At 35.7% G+C, this 26,713-nt stretch overlaps 1 protein-coding gene across 3 annotated transcripts; it reads right to left on the bottom strand.

Moving 5' to 3' along the window:
• Positions 1 to 10,866: 10,866 nt before the first annotated feature.
• LOC114169296 (G-type lectin S-receptor-like serine/threonine-protein kinase At4g27290) lies at positions 10,867 to 26,403 on the bottom strand. 3 transcript variants are annotated; one of them, XM_028054381.1, is made up of 7 exons: positions 25,010 to 26,403; positions 12,737 to 12,853; positions 12,410 to 12,573; positions 12,128 to 12,338; positions 11,816 to 12,053; positions 11,579 to 11,729; positions 10,867 to 11,344 (listed from the first exon to the last, which is right to left on the bottom strand). In XM_028054381.1, exons 1-7 carry the CDS (start codon positions 26,298 to 26,300, stop codon positions 11,033 to 11,035), a joined length of 2,484 nt encoding a protein of 827 aa, XP_027910182.1. In that variant the 5' UTR covers positions 26,301 to 26,403; the 3' UTR covers positions 10,867 to 11,032. The 3 variants fall into 3 exon arrangements, with proteins under 3 accessions (XP_027910182.1, XP_027910183.1, XP_027910184.1); XM_028054382.1 differs by having other exon boundaries at positions 12,410 to 12,552; XM_028054383.1 differs by having other exon boundaries at positions 12,410 to 12,549.
• Between the last annotated feature and the right edge of the window lie 310 nt (positions 26,404 to 26,713).

Here is a 26,713-nt window from a genome sequence, read left to right as displayed (position 1 = left end):
ATGTGAAAATCTACAAGATACATGATTTCAAGGCCACTCCCATGTACCTTTCACCCTTCCAAGTAAGCTAGATTAGTTCTCATCTTTCGTTTTAATTCATGTTTGATTAAGCTTTTATTTATTGCCAACAATTACCTAAAGGCTTAACTCGTACCTAACATTTTATACTCTAGCTTATTGAAAGAAAATTTGATTAAGATATATCTCATTACTTCCAAAATATATGCGGACCCAAACATCCAACCCTTCCTGTGTTGTAGGGATTATCGCCTGAATATCGGTCAGGCAGACCAAGGACAAGCGGCTGCAGGTCACCCGCTACAGACGAACATTTCCTTGGGTTGTTGATGTGACAATCTCTCTGGAGTGCTTTCAAGGAACTTGCGACCAAACGACCCCCGCGTTTATTTCCAGTTGAACTTTGTCTCCACTTTTATGGAGACATCCGCCAGGTTGCACGGTTCTCCGGTCGGGCGGCCACACTAAAACTGGACCAGTAAGTTAAAAGTGAATTAAAGTAATATAAGTCAGTAATCAAGTTTAAAAAGCAATTAGGTCATGATTAAGAAAACCCTAATCACAAGTCCATACCAAAAACTATAAATAGAAGTTGTTGAGGACTTTTATTCGCATTTATTCACCAGTGCAGGAAGGCCTTTTGGCAGCGGTTATTTTTCATATTCTGCACCGGTTCCCGGACCGAGGCATATTGAGGCGAGGCCAAAGGAGGATAGCCTTTGGCCTCGGTTGCAACCCGAGGCCATAGAGCCCGTCTTCTGCCTCGGTTCCCACGTACCTGAAGCCATAGAGCCCCTCTTCTGCCTCAGTTTTCTGGCCTAACCGAAGCCAAATGTGCTCACGTTTTTACATTTTTAAAAAATTCGCTCATGTTTTGGCCTCGGTTGGAGTAGTACCCGAGGCCATATGTCACTTTTAGGCCTCGGTTGGAGTAGTACTCGAGGCCATATGTCAATTTTTGGCCTCGGTTGGAGTAGTACCCGAGGCCATATGTCACTTTTTTGGCCTCGATTGGAGTATTACCCAAGGCCATATGTCACCTTTTTGTCTCGGTTCTGGTATGAACCGAGGCCTAATATGTTGTTTTTTTTAATGCGATTTCTGTTTTGGTGTTATTCCCACATTTGAACCTGCAAATTTATTCAACACCCAGCACATACCAGAATAGAGTAGAACAAGATATTTTATAATGCATCCACAATTCAAATTCATTTAAAAGACAATTACAAATCGTTTACAATCAAGATATATGTCCTAATCAATAGTATTGTACATTTCAATTATATATTTGGCACATGCTATCCTACCAAACTTGATGGACTTTGCGGGAATTGCTGCAGGACTCTTGAATGTCTACAAAATAATAGATTAAGTTAAGTTAGTATATAAAAAGGAAATATTGCAAAGTATTCGTTTTAATTCAAATATATATTACCGTTTCCCAATTTGTTGTAATATGAGCACGCACAATGGTTGTCATCCATTACATTATATAGTAACTGCACTCATATGAGCCGGTTTGTCTATTACACTACATTATATGAACAATGTTACAATTAATTAAGGAAGAAAATCAAACAAAAAATTATAAAGATATGGATAGAAATATCAAACCTGGAGAGAACACCATACAAGACCTTTTGCCTTAGCCGTTGATCTCCCTAACAACATGTTATGTGCAGCAATTGAACTATGATATAGAGAATAACTTAGGATATTTTTATATAACATGTCATATTCATAAGATTGATATTGAGGTTCTTACCAATCTATCACTTGTCTAAGATGGTTGGGGGGAGGGCGATGCAAAGAGCAAAACCACACAGCAAGGTTCTCCCTTAGGGAAACCACAAGTAACTGCCAATGACGCCTGATAAGAAAATAAATTCATTGCTATGCATTAAAATGACTGATTATATTCATAAGTTAACAAAAATGACTTACCCAACAACATAAGGGACAAAATAAATTTCTTTTCCACGTTGAAAGCATTTGGTCACATATGCTTGGCTGTCATCAAACTTGTTGCCTTCATGGGTGAGTTGGGGGTCTATAAATCCATATAGATCATTCAGCCCCATAGTTTTAGTGACACCAGACAGATACCTAAACCAAAAATTGATTTGATATAAGTAAATAGATAAATATATCAAATAACTATATATAATGACTAAAAGACTTACATCATCCATAACTGAATAATGGTAATATTGAGTTCTTTCCCCGTGCAAGCTCCAAGACATCTTGGGAATGCAAGTAAAGTGGCATGTCTGTATCTTTCCCAAAAATGTTAGCATCCCAAGAAACCTGCACCGGCTTATCAGCTATGATTTCTGCAAGTTGGAAATTTAAAATTAACATACACAAAACAGAAAACCAAACAAAAACGCGTTGAAAATTTACCTTAAAGAAACCGCGGCGCGACAATTGCGGCAAAAGAACGAAAATGTTCGCGTGGTGGTGGAGAGACGCCGGAACACTTGCAGAGAGATAGAGAGAGGGGCGACTGGCCGGAGCAGCGTGGCCAGACGCGAGACGAGACGGCGACAGGGGACTCGCGTGGTGGTCTTGCATGGTGGTGGCCGGACGCGAGACGAGACGACGGTGGCAGGGGGCTCACGTGGTGGTCTCGGGTGGTGGTCTCGCCGAAAGTCACAGAGAGAAGAAGAGACAGACGACAACAACGCAACGGTGGCAGTGGCAGCACGAGAGGCGGTGGCAGTTGCAGCACAGAGCTCGCGTTGTTGGAGTGGCCGAAACTTGTAGAGAGTGGCCGAAATTTGCAGAGAGTGGCCGAAATTTGCAGAGAGAAATGGAGGAGCAGCTGGCGCGCGCGAGGAAGAAATGGGTTCTGTTTTTTAGCCCTAATTAAACCATATGGCCTCAGTTCAATTTAGAACCGAGGCATATAACCCCTATTTGGCCCCGGTTGCCTAACACTCGAGGCCTAAAACACCTTTGGCACCGGCTTTTCCCCAACCGAAACCTATAGGTCGCAACGTCAATGGCATTTTTGAAATTTCTAGCAACCCTTTTGGCTTCGGGCCTGTTGGACCAAGGCCTATAAATGCTTTTGGCACCGGTTTTTTTTGAACCGAGGCCTATAACTGCTTTTGGCCTCGGGTTTTGTGTGAACCGAGGCATAAAAGTTGCCTTTAATTTCAAAATTGCCACCGCACCGTTATATGCTTCGGTTCCTCGCCAACCGAGACCTATAAGGCGAGGTAAAAACGCAATTCTGCAATAGTGATTACAGCATTTATTGCCATATCCCGATTGGACTTGAACTGACTTAAGTATCGAAACCTCTTATACAGGTACCTCAATCGCCCGATTAACCGAGTGGGAAGCAACAAAGGAATCGAGAAAGAACCGAACAGTTAGCTAAGGAGAACATCAGATAAAAAAACTTAAGAGTAATTTGAGTGTTGGAATAGATGCTTAGTCCCTGTACCCGAAACACTTCCTATCAAAACAACAAAAGAACTAGCAAGATCACGACTAAAGTCAGACGAACCAAGAAAGTTGAGCTTTGTCTAATGTGTGATAAGACAAAAACTTAGTGCCGAACTCACGGGAACCATTCTTTGAATAGATGGCATGCATCTACCAAAGATAAAGCACTCTGACCTCCCACACCAACATCAACCACACAAACCACATTGAAAGAAAACTAAAGATTGCAGCTCAATCTCCTCAACAGAACTTACAGATCCAAAATATAAAAAAAAATGGAAAAAAGAAAAGGAAAAAAACTTACTGAAAATTGTATTGTAGCAAAAATGGTGTGTGATGCCGCTAATTATTTGAATCACTCGTATTGTGTTATAGAGAGAACAACTGAAGACAAGGGATATGGAGTTATCGAGGAGAAAGAAAATATCTCGTTAACATCATTGTTTTGATTATAGAGTATTTAACAAAAACCGTAACCCTAAATTAGAGATTTATCAATTAAACTTACATTGAACCAGTACAGAACAACAAAGGGGACTACCAACTTCGATTTGAGAATATGAGAGTGAACCTCAGGGAGTGGGTCTTGAAAACAACAGTAATTTTCTTAGAGGTTCGAAATGTAAACTTTCGTCTAACAAAAAAATTTAGAGGGAATTTGGCGTGGGAACTTGAATTCCAGAAAAATTTAGTATTCAGATTTGTCAAAGAATGTCACTTAAAACCGTTATATTTTACAAATAAAATACGACAATTTTGTAATATGAATAAAATGGCAGTCAAATCCACCATATTTATATGTAAAATGTGATAGTCTAAAAAATGTCATATTATAATAATGGTTGAAATAACTGTTATAATAAAATTGTTATAATTTACACGATTTTTTTTTTGTAATGTATACATAAAGAATATATCGCAATTAATATTTTTAAGAAAATTACAAGCTTTGACCTACTAACTTTATTTTCAGATTAAGAAAACGTCTACACCGTTGAAAAGTGAAAGTCTTCTTCATCATATGCATCATCAGCCTAAGTACTATTACTATCATCCGTATTAATCGATCTCAACACTTGATAAGGAAAATGCCCTAAACTAAAATTTGTTCCCATTGACATAGTGAACATGTATAATATAGTTTGTTTCCAACTCATAAAAGTCCATCAAGTGTCCAATTCCAGATGTTATAAAAACCCATATTCATACTCAGTTCTTTCAATACAAAGCATATGAACCCTACTTTCTGGCTCCATCAATTCAATCATCCTCTTTGACAAATATGTATCCCAGTATTTAACAAAAAGTTCGTCCAAAGAGGCATAATCCTGTGAGACACAATGATCAAGTACCAACAATAGTATCACAAAATTAAATAGCAGATCACGCAAAAAAATAATAATAATTAACACTAACATTCAAATTATGGATTTTAATTGTAAACCAATTGAAAAACATTTTCTAGCTAAAATGTTCCCAGAGCAGACAACATTTCCACAGGTAGGAAATATTCTATTTCAACATACGACGTATACCTAATGCTAAACTAGAACATTCTGTCATCCAAGAAAACTGTCCCGATATAGTGTATGTTTTCCAACTTATAAAATTTCAGAAATTCATTACACTAGCAAAATAACCCTTTTCAATAAGACCCCTTTGAAAATAAATTTTCAACACATTGCCCATACGATCTTCGAAATAATTCACTCCCTGTTTCAATTTATCCTTCCAATAATGCATAAAAGTATCATTAAATTCGATGTATTCCTGTTGATGAACAGATTTTTAATTACAACATAAAAAATTTACAGTAACGGTGAAACTCCAACTCAATCGACTAACATTACTGGAGAAAATTAATAAACAACAATTACCTTCCCAGGATGAAAGCATGATAACTAATTTTGGACGTCTTTGCTGAATACTCCTTCTGATACAACCATGAAGTTATCCTTCCCTTTTTCTCCTAGGCTTAAAATTTGTCTTCAAGGACCACAGATACAAGAAACAACTTTTGCCTTCTTAAAGTAATCTTTTCAGTATATTACTCCCACTATCTACAACTACCAATTCTACAATAATAATAAACAATTTTTTATTTTACAACTAATTTAAAAAATATAATTTACGTATCCCTCTAAAATTGGAATAACTAATAACTATCTAACATTTTAATATATAAATAACATAATCATAATAATAATATTTTCTGAAATCAATTTGTTACTAACAAAGGCAAAAACATAATATGTTGTTATTTAATCTAAAACAATATCTATGACTAATTATAAAATAGTTTAAAAGAATTATTTAAAAATATAATAGGTTGGTAGTCCATCTAACATAATATCTATTAATAATAATCATATTATTATTGCTAAGCAAATTTAAAATCATCTATTAAAACATATAGTATATTATGATTCCATTTAATATAACATGTTAACAAGAAACAAAATTATATAACTTATGTTTTAATAACAGAATACTATATGAAAGCCTATTATAACAAATTCAAATATTATTTATTTTACATCCATACAAAATTTTTAAATATTTGTTACAACAAAATAGTATCATTTTAAATATATTGTTTATGTAATAAATGTATCAATACATCTTTCGTAATACTAAAATATCAATAGTATCATTAAAAATGTGTTGTTAGTGTAAGGCCGAGTTTTTCTACTGTCTTAATTTTGAAGGGCTGCCCCAATCTAATAGGTCTAAGGGTTGGCCCATGAGGCATACAAGGCCCCTAAGGCAACCAAAACCCCTCACTTTTGTCATTCTTGCGAAAACAGTTCCCTACACCCTCTTTTCTTCTCACAAAATGCTCTGCTAGGGTTTAGCCCTAAGTCCTCTTCGAGCTAGCTCAAATCCATTTTCTACTCCACGTAAGTATCTCTTCCTAGCTGATATTGGTCCCCATTAATCACCCTTCGTATTTCCAGTTAGGGTTTCATGATAACCCCATTTCTTGGTTCTGTTCCACTTTTTATTTCAGCTCTTTAGTTCGTTCCTAGAGATGTTGTGCCTGTTGTCGTGCCGTCAAGGTCCTTGCTAACCCTTTTCCAAGTAAGGGAAGTTATGGTTTGCGTCTTAAGCTATATTGATGAGTTTTGTGGCCATTTTTCGTGATCTTGTATGCCCGATTGTAGTTATGATGCTATGAATATGGACTGTGTGCTTCGTGCGATTAAATGTTTGATCTGTGCGTGCGTGAACAATGGAGGGTTTTGCTTTTCTCGCCCAAGCGACTTGTGTAGCCTAAGCGAGATTAGCAGTACTCGCCCCTTTTTGCCTGCGGGAGCTGTCGCTCAGGCGATGAGCGAGAGCACGTCTCGCTCAGGCGAGGAGGTCTCGCCTAAGCGAGAGTGCATGACATGGCCACTGTTTCTCTTTTCAAGCCCTCGCCTAGGCGAAGGGAGATCGCCTGAGCGAGACTCCTCTGCTTGAGCGAGAGGCTGGGCGAGAATGCACCAAGTTCTGTTTTCTCTACTATTCTTGTATGATTAATATATTTTGGATGATTTGGTTTGTTTAAAGCATGAGATGAATGATGTGTATGTATGGGATTGGTTCATGGATTTAATATGATGAGATGGTTATGGAGTTGATATGAAATATGAAAGGGTTCATGGATAAGCAATGATGTCCTTGACATGGTATTGGCATGAGGTACAATTTTGTATTGTGGATTTAGGAAGGATGAGTTGTTATTGACTCAACATGGAATATGAATGAGGGATGGTTACAAAAGGTTGATATGAAATTGATGTGTGTGATGAATATTACGTGATTGATTGAATATGTATAGTATGTGGTCAATACGTAATTCCTTGAAATCTCTAGGTGAGATCTCAAGGTTGTGCTTTAGTGGTCGGGACGTAATTCCATGGCTCTTGTTAATGGGAGTTCATGGTGGTGCCCCATCTATATAATTTAGTAAGGATTCAAGGTAAGGATGTATCTTGACACTCTAAGGAGTGAGTCAGTCTCACTTAGAGCAGACTGACTCTTGTGGTGAGAGTAGCAGGAGGCCTAAAACCCATTAAGGGCTAACCTTGTGTATGGGGGATTGGAAACATTGTAACACTTGTAACACATAGCTCGGGGTTGAGCAACTCAAGGGTGAGCAGAGATATCAACCACAAGTGCAAGCATCTGATGAATTCGACTAGATTATATGTATCTGGATGAGTCGAGTCGAGTCGTAATGTATTGATTGGAAGTTCATAACATGCTTGGATGATTGTATGAGTAGTTGACTGTGAAAGTATACCTGATTACATGATAAAATCACTTTTAGCTCTAGCTTACCCTTCTGTTGTTTGTTGTATGTTTTATATGTGTCGTTCTCTCTTTTGCGATGATCATCAACTTGTTGATGTGAGCATATGCGAGGAACACCCGTGGTCAACAAGGAGGTGATGGTTCCGCTGCTTAGCCATCTGGGCTGGATTTTACTACTTTGGACTTTCTTTTGGGGCTATGGCCCATGTACTATTCTATCTTTTAATTTTCTGTTTTGATTAGTGTTGCACTTTGTATCTGATTTAGTTTTGGCATCGTGGTGGTATGCCTTGGATAATTGTAAGGAGTTAAGTTTAAACTCCAGGAATGCGCCATTATATTATATTAGTGTTATGCTTCCTTTAATTATGTTTATTAATTAAATGGGGTATTATAGTTAGTGTAATAAATATATCAATACATTTCGTAATATTAAAATACTCAAATCGATCTTTTAACTAATATAAACTATAACCGTACAAATTCAAAAGAATATAGACAATAAGATCCATGCCTACGCACATGTCTTATTGTCTAGTTTTTTTGATAAAATTATGTGTTTAGATGAATTTGGGTCTTTTAACAAACTCAACGAGAAAGAGAAACTAGTCACTCATTTCTTTACTAAAGATAATTTTGTTGAGTGAAAGTTATAATTTTGAGGGACACTTTTCGTCGTCGTGAGAATTCTATTAGGGCCAAATAAAATATATTAACGAGTTTTCAAAGTTTTGCGACTTCTACGTGAGAAAGATAATTTTTAGAAATATTTGATAAAGTAGACAAGTCCTTTAAGTTAATGGAGCTTAGATGATTACAAAATAATTGCTTTGTCAAATGAGCAAAGTCTCTTGTTAAAAGTGAAATAGTATTAGGCGAGTTAAGAAAGAATGTCTAATACAACTGATGTAATGATAAACATGTTTTACAAATAAAAATGTATAGTCTGTATATGTGTCTGCATTATTGATATTCAAGCTTCATAAGTTTGGCATATACAATAGTTCAACTCTTAGCATTGGACGAGGCTAAGCAGTGAATAAGTCAATGCATTAGACGACATAACTAATTAGACAACCTATGTAACTAAATGTCATAAGGCGTTAGATGATTCAAGGTGTTAGGCAACCCAAGAAAACTAATGTATACAACTTGTGTGAAAAAGAGTAAATGCTTTATTCAATATACTTTTAGAAAATAACATGTTATATAATGAGGTGATTTTTTTTGTTATGTTCCATGAATTTGGAATACAAAAGGATACGTGTATATCCTAATAATTGTATACTGTAAAGATAAGTTTATTGTATTGAAGATATGTCCAATATGTTGGTTATTGCGGTTTCAAAAACAGTTAATGGAAGTAGTGTTGATTAAGAAACAAATTGTCCCTGCTAAGATGTTTTGGTACTTGCTTATAATAGCTAGTTTTAAACCAATATTTGCCATTAAAGGAGGACCAAAGATTGGGGAAATTACTCCACTTGGCCATGCTTGATTCGTCTACTACACTAATCCACCCTCTTTGTCTAGTTCTACAGATAGCTTATTTTAAGGCTCTTCTTACTCGTTTACCCTCATGGCCTTACACACTTATATGCACATTTTGTGTACCCTACTAGCACTTAGCACATAAATCTTTGTCCTTACAATCTCTTCAACTAAATAAGTTTTCGTCATCGAAGATGTATTCCCGAGGAAATCACTTTCACCATATTTATTCGTTTTTTTCTAGTAAGGTTAGGTGTTGCAGGCAACCTTCAATAAGTGAACAAAGTGGGGGTATAAAATGGAAAAGGGGAAAGGTGCTACTTTAATTTGGGGTGATCATAGATTAAATTTTTATTGATCAAATCCACGTCCATTTTAGATCCAAATAATTTGATCAGATTTTTGATCCAAATTCATTTTTTTCAGTAGAACTAGAATGATTTTTTTTTTTAAAATCTAGATCCAAATATTTGGATCAAGATTTAAATCCAAATCCAAATATCTGGATTAAGATTTAAATCCAGATCCAAATATTTGGACCAGGTTCAAAATCAAGAATATATTTTTTATAAAAGAAATTTAAATTGAATTTTCTAAAACTTGTATTTTTAGGGCCAACACCATTGAATTTGGCAATTTTTTTGTCGGAGGAAACTCGGCCGAATTTCAATATGGGAGGGACTCGAATGATTTTCGGTCGTGGCTGACTAGCCAAATTTTGGGCCAGGGTCAACTCATCCAAATTTTGACCAGGGCCGACTTGACTAAATTCGACCGAATTTTGACCGAAGCCCACTAGGCCGAACATGACAAAATTTTGGTCGCAACCGTCTTGGCTTAATTTGGCCAAATTTCGTCTGGTGTCGACTCATCCCAATGAGATCAAATTTCGGTCCAGGATCGGCTAAGCCAAATTTTGGTCGGGATAACTTGACTGAAGTCGGCCGAATACGACAAAATTTCGTATAGGGTCACACCGACTCAAATGAATGTAGCCAAATTTTGGCTAGTTCTTCTCTACCTTTAGCCAAACCCAACTAAAAATTTAAATTGAAAATTTGGATTACATTTGATGGGTTATCCCTATTTGAAAATCTAGATTTAAAGAAAATTTGAGTTTTTTCCCACCCGAACTTTAATGTTAAATATTGAAAGAAATTAAAGGGCGATTGATGAAGAATATTACAAAGGGTGCTCTTTATTTCAATTTCCATATAAAATAATTGAAAAGAAGAAAGTAAACAAAAAATACTTAGTGAATGACCATGAACAACTTTCAAATTTAAATCAGACATCTCAATACAATGGTGATTAATTGGATCCGGTTTTTTCAAACATATTTTGTATAAAATATCAAACACTCAGGGTTGGCCACCAAATATACATATAATGGAACATAAGTATATGTCCAAATATCATATTTATCAACGAATAATAACATGGCATGATTCTAAAATGGAAAAATGATTTTCTGACAACTAAAATTTGACAATTTTCTCTTACAACATGAGGTGACATCTTCTAAGTGGCTATCCATTTTTCCATTTACTTATTTCTATATATTCTTAAATCAGTTAAAAGATGACACTTCAAATTGTAAGAGAAGTTGTCAAAATTTAGTAGTCAAAATATCATTGTCCTTCTAAAATTGATATCTCACAATCAAACTGAATAATATTCTTCCAGACATATGTATAGTAGTACGTGTAGAGATCGTCAGAAACTTTTCTATTTTCCATACCATTTATTTTATTTTATTTTAAATCATTTATCTTGCCTCAAGCAATGTCTCAGACATTTCGTTGAGAGAATACACATCCACATTTCTTGAAGAAGAATCTGTCATGGTTGTCAAGTTATTTCTTCCCGTGTAAAATCCAGGTTGACTTGGCTCAGGCAATAACTTTTCGCCATTCAACATTAAAACTACTGAAGACATGTTTGGCCTATCCTCTGGTCTCTGTTGTACGCACAACAAACCAATATGAATATATCTTAATATTTCAGATGGACCATCTCCAGTGTCAACTAACTCATCCATTAGTTCCATTGGCCTTTTTTCAATCCATAGTCTCCATGCCTATGAAGAAAATACATGAAAACCATCAATAGATGTTAAAAAATTGATTTTTAGTCTAATTTAACCTTATAAAACCAATATGTAACATGAGGTATGCACCTACTTATAAATTATAAATTGATCTTATTTAACCGATGTGGAACTTCCAACCATGTTATTCAAAAACTACCAATGAAAAAATATTCAGTGTTTCATGAGGGATCAGGGTGTTATTAAATTTCACTTTTAACTTACATGTCCAAGAAGATTTAGCTCATTGTGTGGGTCACGAAATCCTCTATTCTTCCTTCCACTGATTATCTCCAGTACAATTACCCCAAAACTAAATACATCTGATTTAATTGAAAATGATCCATGCACAGCATATTCGGGAGGCATATAACCACTGTGAAAAAAAAGCATTACTCAGAAATGAGAATTTAGATTTGTACATAAAATGGGTAAGAAAGAAACAAGTATAGAAAAACTTACTATGTTCCCATCACTTTATTTGTGTTTGCTTCATCTTGATCTAGGTTAAATGCCCTAGCCATACCAAAATCTGATATTTTTGGTTTCATATTGTTGTCAAGAAGAATATTACAAGTCTTGAGATCTCTATGAATGATTTTTAGTCTAGAATCTTGATGAAGATAGAGAAGTCCTCTAGCAATTCCATCAATAATTTCAAATCTCTTTGCCCAATCTATTGATGAACTTCTTGCGGAATCTGAGAAAATTCACCACCATGTTACGAAAAATATCACAAATATTGGAAAAATTAGATTCTAACAAAAACCCCACCAAAAATAAAGTAATCCAAGCTTCTATTTGGCATGAATTCATAAATTAGCAGTCTTTCATCTTGCTGAATAGAACAACCAAGAAGCTTTACAAGATTGCGGTGTTGAAGTTTTGCAATCAACAATACTTCATTCTTGAACTCATCTAAACCTTGTCCCGAAGTTTTAGAAAGCCTCTTAACTGCAATTTCTTGCCCATCTGGTAATATTCCCTGACAATAATTTCATAACATTGAAGTTATTTCTTTGTGAAGATGAATGATAAGTAAAATTTAATTCATACCTTGTACACCGGTCCAAATCCCCCTTGTCCCAATTTGTTACTTTCAGAAAAGTTATTTGTGGCATTGGAGATGTATAAAAAGTCGAATATTGGTAAATCAATGTCATCCTTCTTATTCTTGTCCTTCCAGTAATTTGTTTCTGCTACTTGAAATTGTATCAGATCTTATGCAAAACAAAGATATAATTGAAAATAATTTTCTGTAAAGTGTAACAAAATTCAGAACATAAAAATGAAGATTAGTTGTTATTACATTCAATCATTGCTCAGTTTAAAGTAAAATATAACACAAACTGTTGTGGCAATATTTAATCATTATGAGTTCACCTGCTTGCTTGAGTTTATTCCTGTTGAGGCAAAATATGGACCCAAATACTACAATGGCGATGATGAATATAGTGCAACCAAGTATAATTCCTCCTATCTTCCTGTTGAAGGCGTGATCTAAAAGATTAAGAACATAACCAACTAATAATCAACAAATACACAATTACACATTGGACCATTTACAAAACATATAACTAGAAACAGATATATATAGAAATTCTTGTTCAACTTAACCTTGAGAACATAATACATGTCAATATTTTGTGGATGATTTCAAAATCAATAGGGTGAAAAGGAAAAAGGAATAGAGCAGAAATTGGGAATGGCCGCACCGCGTTCTCAGTTTAAGTAATGAAATGAAACGATACACAAATTGATTTTCGTGAATCTTACCATAGAAGGTACTTTTTTTAGCACAGTTAGTAGCGACAGATTGTATTTTTTGTATCTTAATGGAAAATACTATGTTAAACCTACCCTACTATATGTGGGGTATACTTATTTCTTCTTTAAAATTTTCATTTTATTTGGAAAGAATTACATAATGTTTGGGTTTGGAATGATACGTTTTCGGATGGTGGGATCAACCCATTTTGTAAAATTAGGTTCATATTTACAAAATCATCCAACTTAACTTCGATTATTTTTCTACACCCTTGTGTACATTTTTTTCTTTTCTTTCTCAATTATTTCCTTTTATTCTTTATTAATCATACATAAGAGTTGAGGCACACATTTGTAACTACAACTAGGATGATAAGAGGACAGGTGGGTGTGGTCCCTATATATGCATAATCATTAAGACAAAAAGTGTCTATAACGTCACCTAGTTAATCTCTCCCAAAGAGAACACGGACGTGAAAAATAATTGATGGCATTTTTGTAAATAAAGCATCAATTTTGACGTATGTCCAAAAAATCTCTAACGTCCTTTAACGTCTGTTACTGATGCGCCCGATGTCCCTCTAGCTTGATGTTTGTTCCCCATGCGCCCGACGTCCCGTAACGCCGGTTTCTTCACTAATCTGACTTCCTTTAACGTAGGTTTATATCAGAACCGACGTCCCCCTTCATAAATTGACTCACAGCACCGCGAAAACCTAACTGTTTCTCTTCTCCGCTAGCCATCTCTGTCATTCGCCGGCCAGCGCGACCTTCGCAGGTGAGTTTTCAACCATGAATCTTGTTGGGTTTTGATTTGTGCACTGATTTAAGCATTTTGAACCGATTGGATTTCGTTTTGGTCTCCATTTTACATAAATGCAGGGTTTTCCCTCTTTGCACCATGAATTTTTTCGTCGACAGCCCACCCTCCTCCATCTACATCCTTGTTTTTCTACAAGAGGTTAGTTTTTCATTTTCCTCTAATTCATGTATGCATTTATTTTATATATTATTTTGGCTTATTTTTTTATTAGGAAAATTATGATTTTGATATATTTGGAATAAAATTTAGATTTATTATAAGATGAGTTGCATGTTAAAATGATTTTAATGTATTTTGTTGGTTTTTTTGCTTATTTTTTTTATTTGAAATTTTATGTTAGTTGATAAATTTAATTGATAAATAAATTTTATATTTATTATTAGATTTGTTGCATGTTAAAATATTTTTATTTTTATTTTTTAATATTATTATTGCATTGTTATTTTATATGTGAAGATTTATTATAATTTTAGTTCACAATATTGAGCGAACCTTAGTTCACATTTGAGATCTAGTACAAATGATTAAATTTTTAATTGTTTGTATTAGATTTTAAATTGTCTGATCGGACAGTTTGAAAAAATTATTTTTCATAATTGCCTATATCGTGTATATTGAAGTTTATGCATAAATTTGATAAAATTTCGATTGAGGCAATTTATGTTGTTCTCTGGATGCATACTTGATTGTGATCATGATTGATCTCTTTCATTTCGTGTACTTTAGAGACCAATGCGAAATGCTGTTGAAATTTTGTCAAATTTATGATGTTTGACTTCTTCGTATACATGTTAAGAAATTATGAAAAATAATTTTTTCGAATGGGTAGGGTAGGGTCTTACCTTGTGAGAATTAAAAATTTGAGATTGATGAAGTTTTTTACGAAAATAGTATGGATCAAAGTTGGATGAATGAGCGTCACATCAGTGAAGTGTATGAAAAGGGGGTTTCTGACTTTTTGCAATATGCTCAAGAACATGCAATCTCTATTAATGGGACATATTTTTGTCTTTATGTTCGTTGTCTTTTCATATTCGGAATAATGAGAAGTTATACACTTTGGACTTGACATGGAGTAGTATTAGACCAGCCTACGACGTCACGAGGAATAGATTATGTAAACCAATGGATGGATGATCATTTAGAAAACATGGTACGTGATGTTGGGTAAGAAAATTTTGAAAAAGCTCATTTATTTAATTCTCTTAAGTCTGATTCAGAGGAAGAGTTGTACCCAGGATGCGCTAACTTTACACGATTGTCGGCAACTTTGAAATTGTTCAGTTTAAGAGCGAGGAATGGATGGACCGATAAAAGTTTCACAGAATTGTTGGAGTTGCTAAAGGAAATGCTTCCATAAAATAACATGTTACCTATCCGTAATTACGAGGCAAAGAAAATTTTATGTCCAATGGGTTTTGAATATCAAAAGATACACGCATACCCCAATGATTGTGTTTTATACAGAGACGAGTTTTCTTCACTAAAGGTGTGTCCAACATGTGGTTTATCGTGGTTTAAAAAGAAAATTGATGAAAGTGGTGATGAAGACAAAGATGGTCCACCTGCTAAAGTGATATGGTATATTCCTATAATACTTAGATTCAAATGATTTTTTTTCCATTAAAGAAGATGAAAAGAACCTGAAATGGCACATTGATGGAAGAAAGTGTGATAATCTTCTTCGACACTCAGGTGATTCTCCATAGTGGAAGAAGATTGATGAAACATTTCCAGACTTTGGTGTAGAGCCAAGAAACTTAAGACTTGGACTTGCTACAAATGGTATGAATCCTTTTGGTAACTTAAGTAGCAAACATAGTTCATGGCCAATTTTGTTAATGATTTACAATCTATCTCCTTTGTTATGCATGAAGAGAAAATATATGATGTTGTCTATGATGATATCGGATCCTAGACCACTTGGAAATGACATTGATGTGTACCTAAAGTCGTTGATCGATGATTTGAAATTGTTGTGGGAAGAAGGCATTGATGTGTACGATTCATATTGTCAAGAAACTTTTTGTTTGCGTGCAATGTTCTTTTGCACCATAAATGATTTCCCAGCATATGGAAACTTGAGCGATTACAATGTTAAAGGTCATTTCGCATGTCAAATTTGTGAAGAAAACACAAGTTATATTCAATTGAAACATGGTCAGAAAACCGTGTATACAAAACATTGAAAATTCCTTCCTCGAAATCATCCTTACTGGACAATGAAAAAAGCATTTAATGGAAGTCCTAAGAATAAAGTTGTGACGAGACCCTACAATGGTGAAGAAGTATACAATCAGGTGAAAAACATTGATATTGTGTTCGGTAAGCATCAAAAGAAGAAGACCACAAAGAAAAATATTTGGAATAAACGATCAGTTTGCTTTAATCTTCCATATTGGTGTAAATTTGAGGTACGACATTGTATAGACGTGATGCACATTGAAAAAAATGTATGTGATAGCGTCATCGGGACTTTACAAAAGGTAAAAGGAAAGACCAAGGATGGAGTAAAAGCACGACAAGATTTGGTGGACATGGGTATCCTTTATGAGTTACATCCACAATCAATTGGAAGACGTACCTACTTGCCCCCAGCCTGTCACAGTCTTTCTAGAAAGGAGAAGCAAAATTTTTATCAGTGTTTAAAAAGTGTGAAGGTTCCCCAAGGTTACTCTTCAAATATTAGTACCCTTGTTTCTATGCAAGATTTAAAGTTAGTTGGTTTAAAGTCCCATGATTGTCATGTGCTGATGCAACAATTGTTACCAGTAGCTATTCGAGCCATCTTACCTCCTTCTGTTAGAGGTATTATAACATGTTTGTGTATGTTCTTTAATGAAATATACAAGAAAGTTATTAACCTTCGAGTGTTAAATGATTTGGAAAATGAGACCATTACACTATTGTGTCAATTGGAAATGTATTTTCCACCCTCATTTTTTGATATCATGGTTCATTTGATAGTTCATCTAGTTAGAGAAAATCGATTATGTGGGCCAGTTTTCTTGACATGGATGTACCCAGTTGAGAGATACATGAAAAATCTTAAAGGGATATGTCAAGAATCAATATCGACTTGAAGCTTCAATTTTAGAGCAGTACATTGCAGAAGAAGCCATTGAATTCTATTCAAGTTATATGCCAAGTTGTGCACCAATTGGAGTTTCTAAGAGTAGACATGAAGGTAAATAAGAAGGCAAGGGTGTTCGAGGAGTGAAGATTCAAAGTGTTAGTAGAAAAGAAGTTGATCAAGTCCATTTGTACATCTTAAACAACACTGTAGAAGTTATTCCTTACAATTTCACAACACATTGATGAAATGAAGTCTGCACACCCACATATGAGTGAAAAATGGGCACTTAATGAACATAACAAAACTTTCTTATCATGGTTTAAGAAAACAATTTACGCGATTCCAAATGTTTCTAAAACTCTATTGAGGCTAGCTCATGAACCGAACACTGATGTGATCGCATATGGCGGGTACTACATAAACAATTATTATTTCTATTCAAAGATGAAAGATGACAAAAGTAAAGTTCAAAATAGTGGGGTTACACTTAAGCTGAAGCTGTACATTTTGCCAGTTCTAAGGACAAAAATCCAATTACAACATCCATGAGTTACTTCGGAATAATACAAGAAATATGGGAAGTTGACTATGTAACTTTTAGAGTGCCAGTTTTCAAGTGTAAATGGGTTGATAGAAATTCCGATGTGGGGACAAATGACCTCAGCTTCACTTTGGTGGATCTTAACAAGATGAGTTATATGGATGAACCATTTATTGATGCCATTCAAGTGAGACAATTGTTTTATATCATTGATCCAACCAATCAAAAATGGTCAATTGTATTAGAACGAAGAAGCATGCACAGAAATTGTGATGAATATTGTCTTTATCTACTTGAGACGACATCTTTCTCATCAACAACCATTTAAGACAAGGTTGATGACGTAACTGATGACATTCATGTTATTCGAAGTGATCACAATGAAGGCATATGAGAGAAAAAAATACCTTATTAGGTGTTTATTTATTAATATTTTCACATTTATAATTTTATATTTTTCGTGTAATATAGTAGAGGTAAATTAGTATATTTTCCTTATTAACATTTTCTAATGATGTGTTTTTCAGGTATGACGAGCTTTGGGTCAACAAAGAGTGGACAAGATAGATCTATGACTCGGTTGCCGAGTGTCACAAACCAACGACTTGGTAAACAAAGGTTGCTGGTCGAGATTGATCCCCAATCGAATGATCTTAGTGGCCTAGGGGAAAATGATTACCGTAGCTATATAGGGATGTTGTCCAAAAGAAAATCCCTATTGTGATTGCTTCGTGGGATGACGTCGCGAAGGTCGACAAGAACCTCCTATGGCAAGATGTTTTAGTATGTTTACTTAAAGCAACTATATTGTTTATTATCTTATATAACACATAACTTATTTGTTGATTTTTGAACAACAAAATTTTTGATATTGCTCCAAACATCAAGCGAATTAGGAAGAAAGTGTTATCTCACATAGGCACCAGATGGAGGGACTTCAAGGCAAGGTTCACAAATCTATATGTGTTCGGAGACAAACAACATGATACTCCTTGTATAAAGTACTCAATCTTTGAGGAGGATTGGATGTATTTTCGTGCATGTAGAGAGTGTGAGGATTGACAGGTTTGTTTATAGTGACATTAGTCATACATTTTTGAATTAAAGTTAGTAAATAGTGTTATGTGTGTGATAGGAAAAAAGGACAACAGCCTAAGAAAGACAAAGGTTTAATGATACACCTCACGTACTCTTTAGAGGTAGTTATGCATTATTAGAGAAAGAAATGAAAAAGTCTCGTGCACAAGCCTTAGGACTTGAGTCCCCTAACGAAGTACCTACAATTCCTAGGTACGAGCTGTGGAAGGCTGCAAGAATAGTAAGTGCATCACGTATTTGACACCCATAGTTCATATGCTTCCTCTTTATGATTAAACTTGCTTATGTGGTGTAGGATGAGTTAGTTGAGAAAGAGACTCAGGGTTCGTTTATTGGTCATGGTCGGGACGATATACTGACAACAACAATTGGAAAGCCAGAGCACCCATGACTTATTTGTGGTGTTGGAGGTTTCATTGATCTTCGAGATTACTTTGGTCATCCACAAAGAAGGAACGAATCCTTAAGTCAAGAGGCCTTGAGGAAGATGGAGCAACAAATGGAGGAAAAAATGAACCAACGCATGGGAATTACGGAGCAACGCTTCATGGAACAACTTCAACAACAACAACTTCAACAACAAACACTTGAAGAAAAGCTTATGTCCATGCATCAGTAGAATATGGAGATCCCCACTCAAGCTCCTACAGAACATCGTGTGAGCACAAAAGGCTCATGCTCTGCTGCAGATCATATTGACTACACAAGTCAGTATGAGTTATTGGTTGATAGAGATCCTCCACACGTAGTGGCCATAGGACGACAACTTCAAGGGGGCAGACTATCCATGGTGTTCCTTTACTGCCCTAGTACGCGCGTGTGACAATTGATGAAATTCTAGATCCCCATGCTCAAGTGCCTTTGCCAACATCAGAAATCCAATTCATTGGGGAAGCTTTAGGCACATTTATAGCTTGGCCTAAAGCATTGATGATGCCATACTTTGGCCCACAAAAAGTATCATGGCATCATATTCTTAGTAGTCCAATTTTACAATTTATAAACCTTTTGATCTTATACCTTTCAAAAATCTTTATTTCAATCCACCCGTCCTAAAAAGCAGCATGTCAGGCGTCAATGTGTTATACATGAAGATGATGACATGGTAGAAGCAGAAGATGAACCTCTAGGGAAGCTTCTCACAAAATTACACAAATTGAAGAGAGGACTAATAGTGCTCTAGTGGGAGTTAAGAGTATATAGCCTCCACTGTCATGTTCCATTGTACATCTATCTGAATAATGCACTAGAGATCGTTGCGGGAGACAAGATGTTAAATATTTCAATTTTACAACCATGGTGCATGTAAGATTTTTTATTGTATTCTACATTTAGAACATTGAATTGGTACTTTTTAATTTATACCTAACAATTTTATTGTAGGTACATGGACAAAGTAATTGTGGAACAAGGCTCAACTTCCATGTATGGATTCATTGAACCTCAGACCATTCAAGCTTCTAGAAACTCACCTGATCACGTGAAAAGTTATTTGCAAACATGGATGGCTAAGTCAAACAGAGAGATTTACATTGCGTGTAAGACCTATAGAATTTAAGTAATTAAATAAATAGTTAATTAATAAATATGGGTAGAGAGAGCCTTTATGGCATTAAATTCTAACTTGTATGATGTGGAAAAGTATTAGCTCAAATGGTTGAGAGTACTTAATTATGTGAGAGGACTTGGATTCAAGTCCTATGTATGCCAATTATATGTTATTTATTTGTTATTATACTTTTATATATGTGATCATGTTGTGGAATGATATAATCCATGAATTAAATTAGTTAGTAAGAAACATGAATTGGCTTGATGGTTTAGCATTGACTTGGCATTGGAATGGTTGTGGGTTCAAACCTTGGTGAACCTAAATTAAACTTTCTTTTTGCCAATATTTCCTTTGGCATAAAGGTGGAAAGGCATGGAAACCCTAGATGGCTAAGGAGCAGCCAAGGGTGGCTGAAAAACAGACAATAAAGATCCAATAAATGGTAATTAACATCACCAGTATGTCTTGATTCGTTTTTGGTAATTAATCTAGTAATAAGACACCATTTAAAAGGCCAAATTGTGGTAAGAGGAAGGGTTTTGGCAAGGTTGTGATTATACTCAAAAATAAAGCACCAAAATTAGAGAGTGGTGAGGTTTGAGTGAAGAATTGAGGTTGATTTGAGGAGAACTAGGGAGAGCATTGGTGTTCAAGAGAAGACCACAATTATCAAGCTTTTAAGCAAGGAAACCAAGTTAGGGAAGCTTTACTCGCTAATGTATATGTGCATGAATATATGTATGATTGATTGTATATCTAGATGCTTGTATTAGATTAAAAACTGTACAATTTCACGTTTCTGAAAATTTTCCAGAAACCTCCTGGTAGGTCTTCAAAGCCGCCAAGCGGCTCATGCCATTTCTATCTGATTTTGAGTTCTAGATGAGGAATCGCCTGGAGGTACGAGCCTGACCGCCAGGTGACATATGTATTCCAACCCAGATTCTGGGTGTTTGGATGAAGGGCTTGGCGGGGCTGATCAAGCCGCCAGGCGACGCGAGCGATATGTATCGATATTGATGATTTTGGGGTTCTGGGTGATTTCCAATCGGGGAAAAGTCTGTGATAATTGTTGAGGGATGATCAGATGTTGAAAATACTATTATATCGTGTAATTGAAGGTTAATTTGAATGAAACAGTGCAAATAGGTATTAAGGTTGGAAAGTTTGGGAATTTGATACTGCGAGACAAATTGGTGGTGTAATGTTAAGGGGAAATTTTATGGAATAGGTGTGGTTTGTATATTGGACTTCATGTAGGTGAACTATCGTGAGAATTGGGAAAAATTGGACTCTCGTTGGTGCAATGCAGAATTCTGGAATTTTCCAGAACTGGTATACCGCCTGGCGACGAATCAGAGAAGGAGTTACTGTTTGGTGGGTAGATGTATTGGAAAGTTGGGGTCTCTACGGAAGTGGACCTTTAAGGAAACCATGTATGAATCATTAGACAGAAACTAAGATTTGTGTAGTCATGCATTGATGGTATGAATTAACTTGGGGTTTCAATTGGGAAATTTGATGGAATCAATAAGGAACATATGGCAGTAGGGGTATGAGTAAACTAGAGTTCTGTGGAAATAAAATTTGAGTGTACAAGGGATTTAGCCACAGGTCTGAGTACGCTGGAATTAGTATTAAGGAGTGGTTGGAGACTTAAATAATACTGTAAAAAATGTTGGGATATAAGTGGCATGGCTATGGAGAGCACACTGTGAAACAGGAAGTGTGAACTTGTGAAACCTTTGGAAATGTGAACCTATTTGGCAAACATGAGTATAGAGAGAAATATAGTCAAGGCACTAATCTTGGGATTTTGTACCAAAATCATTTGAGTGTGAATGGTATAAATGTGAATCAACTGAATTGAGGTGATAAATGTTATAGTTTATAGATCCAAGTTTGGGCTACAGACTATTCATAGGACTTGGAATTTAGTACTGCGTGACCTACTAGTATGGCGCCTGGCGGAGGTATTGGAACTGCCAGGCGATAGCTAGGAAACAATGGGCTTCTAGTGCGAGTGACGCCTGGCGGAGAGGGAGGTTTCGCCAGGCGATAACGACAAGGTCAGGGGGCCCTAGAGTGCGTGCGCCTGGCGGTATGGGCTGTCCCGCCAAGCGGTATCTGCGGCATTGGGATTTCTAAGGCGTTTGGTGCCTAGCGGTACGCATCCCCCACCAGGCGGTTTGGAAGCTGGCAGCGCCTGACGGTACGTGTCCCACGCCAAGCGACTTTGCTCCTACAGTCTTGGGTTGCTGGTTCTGCATGCGTGATCTAAAAGGCTTTTGGTGATGCTTGAAAGGTGGGGTTGCTAGTGTTCCTTGAGTTGAGCTCGGAACGTACCCCTTGAGTTGAGCTCGGGATAGGGGTTAAGCACGTGGCATTCCTCGAGTTGAGCTCGGAATGGCATTCCTCATGTTGAGCTCGGGATGGCGGATGAACACGAGGAACCCTTGAGTTGAGCTCGGGTTGGCGAGTGTTGCCGGTGTGAGTGTGCTTGTTATGGCCAGTACGGATGGGTCCAGATAGATTGCCCTCCTCAGTTAATAGTTGAAGAGTTTGGTAGTCTTGGGACGTTGCGAACTATGTTCGTATTTGGGAACTCTACCTGGTGTTACGGTGTATGATCCATAGCAATGGTTTCCCGCACGTGCTCTATCAGTTGTGGCCGATAGGTATGGCAGCATGTCATCTTAAAGTACTCACTAGGACATGTAGAACGTGAATATCATGGTTGTGGCCATGCTAGATGGAATCAAAGGAAGGTAATTCTATGATGGGATTGGGCGATATATATATATATATATATATATGTGTGTGTGTGTGTGTGTGTGTGTGTATGTGTGTGTATGTGATTAGTATATGTATATGTGTTTTATATGATTAATTTGTTAAGCTCACCCTATTTTCTTGTGTTTGGTGATGATCGTGTACGCGGTACACGTGAGTAGATGATGTTGATGCAGGTGGTTTTGGTGAAGCTTAGGCACGGAGAGGGGATAGCTCGAGAGTTTTTATTATTATATGTTTTGAAATAATATGTAAACTCTTATGAGACTATTTAGATTATTTTCGTTTTACAAACTATGGATTTCAGATTATATTTGGAAGTAATAAAAATTTAATTTTCCCACGTTTTGGGAAATGAGGCATTATTAAATGCAGCGTATTTATTGTTTTTATTTTTATTAAAAATTCGTAATATCCTGACGGGATGTTATATTGTGCCGTACATTCATGGGTAGGTGTTATTGCTTGTAATATTTTATGAGTTATTGTTGATTATTCAACTAAGTACTTGTGATTGATGATAGTTCTCATTGGCAACTATTGGTCATCATTTCAAATCAATGCACAATTGTATGGTTTTGTTCATTGCAATTGAAGATTATAAATGCTTTAAAAAACATGTTACAAGAGTAAGTGTTACTTTTTTTTTCATATCATATGTATTTAGTTATTAAAACTAACCTATATTTTATGTTTCCAAAATTTCATTACAGTTGTGGGTAAGCCCAAAGCACAAACGATTAAAGTATTATACCCAAAGGTTATAACTCATTCATTTACCAAGTTATTATTTTCGCATCTCAGCTTATGAACTTGATATATGTGATTTTTTTTTCATCTTTAGTGTAACAAGCAAGAAGATTCATGGGAATGTGGGTATTATGTCATGTCTTGGATAAGAACAATCATTCGAGTCGCAGTTAAAGATGAATGGATAGAGGTAATAATATATGTATATATCTTTAAGATATTATAAATCATATCAAACTTTAAACAATGATATTCAAACATAATGAATTTGTATTATCTTTTCAGCACTTCAAGAATCCATCACCTCTATCGGATGACACTATCCAGAAACTAAGACAAGAGTGGACAACATATTTATTGAAATAATGGAGTTAGGCCCTAGAACATTAGAATTTTATTTTAAAAACTTTGTAGATCAATTTCGTGATGAAAGTTTTAGTTTTGTTATAATTTTAAAAGTTTAAAGAACTCTACAATTATGAGTTAAAATTACCACATTGCTGGAATATAATATGAACTCTGTTCTGAGAATTTTCTGTTTTTTAAGTGTGGGAATATGTAATACAGTGAAAATTAAAACAAAAAAAACTGCTGAAATTGACGTTTGTCCTTGCACTGACAAACGTCAAAGGACGTCGGCTGTAGCACTACCCGACATCCTTTGACTTCTGTCAGTGCAAGGACAGAAGTTAATTTCAACAGCTTTTGCCCTATTGTTGGCGCGAGTTGAACATCGGGTGGAGATCGAACTGACGTAAAGGAACGTCGGACTCTTATTTCCGACGTTAGCTAACATCAGTTTTTTTTTAGACGTTTATTTTAACGTCACCATATATGACGTCGGTATTTTTGTAGACGTAAAAAGCTTAAAATAACCGATGTTATAAGCACTTTTTGTGTTAGTGAATATGGGTAACCTAACATTCGTACACATACCTCTCCTTAAATGTTTAAAATATTAGTTAGTTAAATAGTTTAATAAAAATATATTAAAAAAATTAGCAATATAAACTTAATATTATTAAGGGTTTAATATTCAAAGAATATATATTTTATTTTGTTTTAATATATAAAAAGAAATTATGATTGGGTAAATATTGAGTTAGGGTACAAAATAATAATTAGATAAATGTTGAGATATGTTAATTCAATGAAATTAAGGATTGTATTTCTGGAAATACAACAGTTTAAATGAAATCACAGAATTAGGGTATGATAGAATTAATTAAGAATGAATTGTAAAATAAAAAGCATACCTTGGAATTTTGAAGCTCCAATTCGCAGATAAAAATCCTGTCCATCCTGTGCTAGTATCCTGAAGTCAACAATGTTATGAAACCATTGCAAGCAGCCACTTCCGTTGGCACTGATATCCAATTGAGCATAGGCAGTACAAGAGCAGTTGCTCAAGCACAATTTCTGGCACTCATCAAGACTCATTCTCTTATCATACCAAGATGAAGATGTGTCTGGCAATTTCATTCCCTCGTACTTCTTAAAACTATCTCCCTTGTTGCAATCTAGAGGTATAATTCGATCACAAGTTGAATCTGCAACGTTCGATCGGAATCCACTCAAACATTCACAGTGTTGATGTGCTCCACTCACATTGCAAATAGTGTTCGCACCACACATACCATATTTCTCACACTCATCAAATGAACCAGTGTATAGAGGATCCCAACTTTTACTCTCATCTGACCATAATAAACGCATTTGATACCCTTCTGGGAGCAATCTGCTTCTCAGTTTAGTTGAACTATTCAAGAGTTGAATCTCATAAAAGATTTCATCTTCATTCATAACAAAAAGGGATTTTGTTAAAGGATGAGTAGTTCTTTGTCCAGGTACTCCTGTGACTCCAACACCATTCCAAGAGCCTGGTCTATAAACTATGTCATCATTAGAATCCTTTGTGATAACTAGTTGAGGAAGGCCACGAGTATCAACACCAAATGAAAATTCACCTGGAGTAGGATCGTTGAGGGATTTCCAAGATCTTAAAGCTCGGTAATGACCAGTTTTCAAGTTTATTCCAAGTTTCATTCCTGGAAGCAAAGTATCATCTGGGTAATCAAAGCTTTGCCATAAGAAGTTATTGTGGCCATCTTTCACAACCATGTTTCCTGATTCCAACAACTCCACAGCAACTGGTTTGCTTGGAGTGTGTGATGCATTTGAGGACCATATTTTGGCTCCTGTGCCACTTTTGATACTAAGAATTCCTTGATCACTGTCTAGTTCTAAGACGCCGGAGTGGTCTTGAAGTGGTGTTTCTTTGTTGGCCACCCAAACAACTGTTCTTGGGGATATGGTTTTGTACCAAATTCCAAGGTAACGGCTACCGGAATTTGAAGGGCTGAAGAATCCTGCTTCAAAGGTTCCGTTTGTGGAGACAAGAGTTACATTCTCATTCGTACCATCTTTCAAGGGTTGGGTGGGAGTAATCATCTCCAAAGTGGAGGACATGGATAACAGAGAGAGGAACAAAAGGCACACACCAAACATTTCGAAGCTCTCCATTGATTTTGGTACGATTTTTATCATAAACAATGTGGTTCGCTCTGAACTTGGTACATAAACAACAAAGAGGAAAAAAACATAACCTATGACACGGTCAAGAAAATTCAAAAAGTGAAGACTGTGTTTATTTGTGGTTAGTTTAGTGCGATGCACTATAAAGAAAAACAAGGCTGAATAAATACTTTAATGACTATTAATTCTAGGGTAGGTGCGGCAATTGATGAGAATCTCAATGCATTAACTCCAACGGGTAATTCTGGATTTGAACCAACTCTCTGCTCATAATTCTATATAAAGTTGTCTCTAAATGATTTGACAAGTAACTGAAAAATGGTAATAAGCATTAAAAACAAATTGGACCACCCAAGAAGTTAGTGCCTTTTAATTAGAGTTTAACAAACTCTAATCTACGAGATTTTCTGTCTCAAAAAGTTTAA

The sequence above is a fragment of the Vigna unguiculata genome, chromosome 11, assembly GCF_004118075.2.
Source record: "Vigna unguiculata cultivar IT97K-499-35 chromosome 11, ASM411807v1, whole genome shotgun sequence".
Classification (NCBI taxonomy): Eukaryota; Viridiplantae; Streptophyta; class Magnoliopsida; order Fabales; family Fabaceae; genus Vigna; species Vigna unguiculata.
Note: the sequence above shows the minus strand (reverse complement) of the source record. Positions and strands in the feature narration are given on the sequence as shown.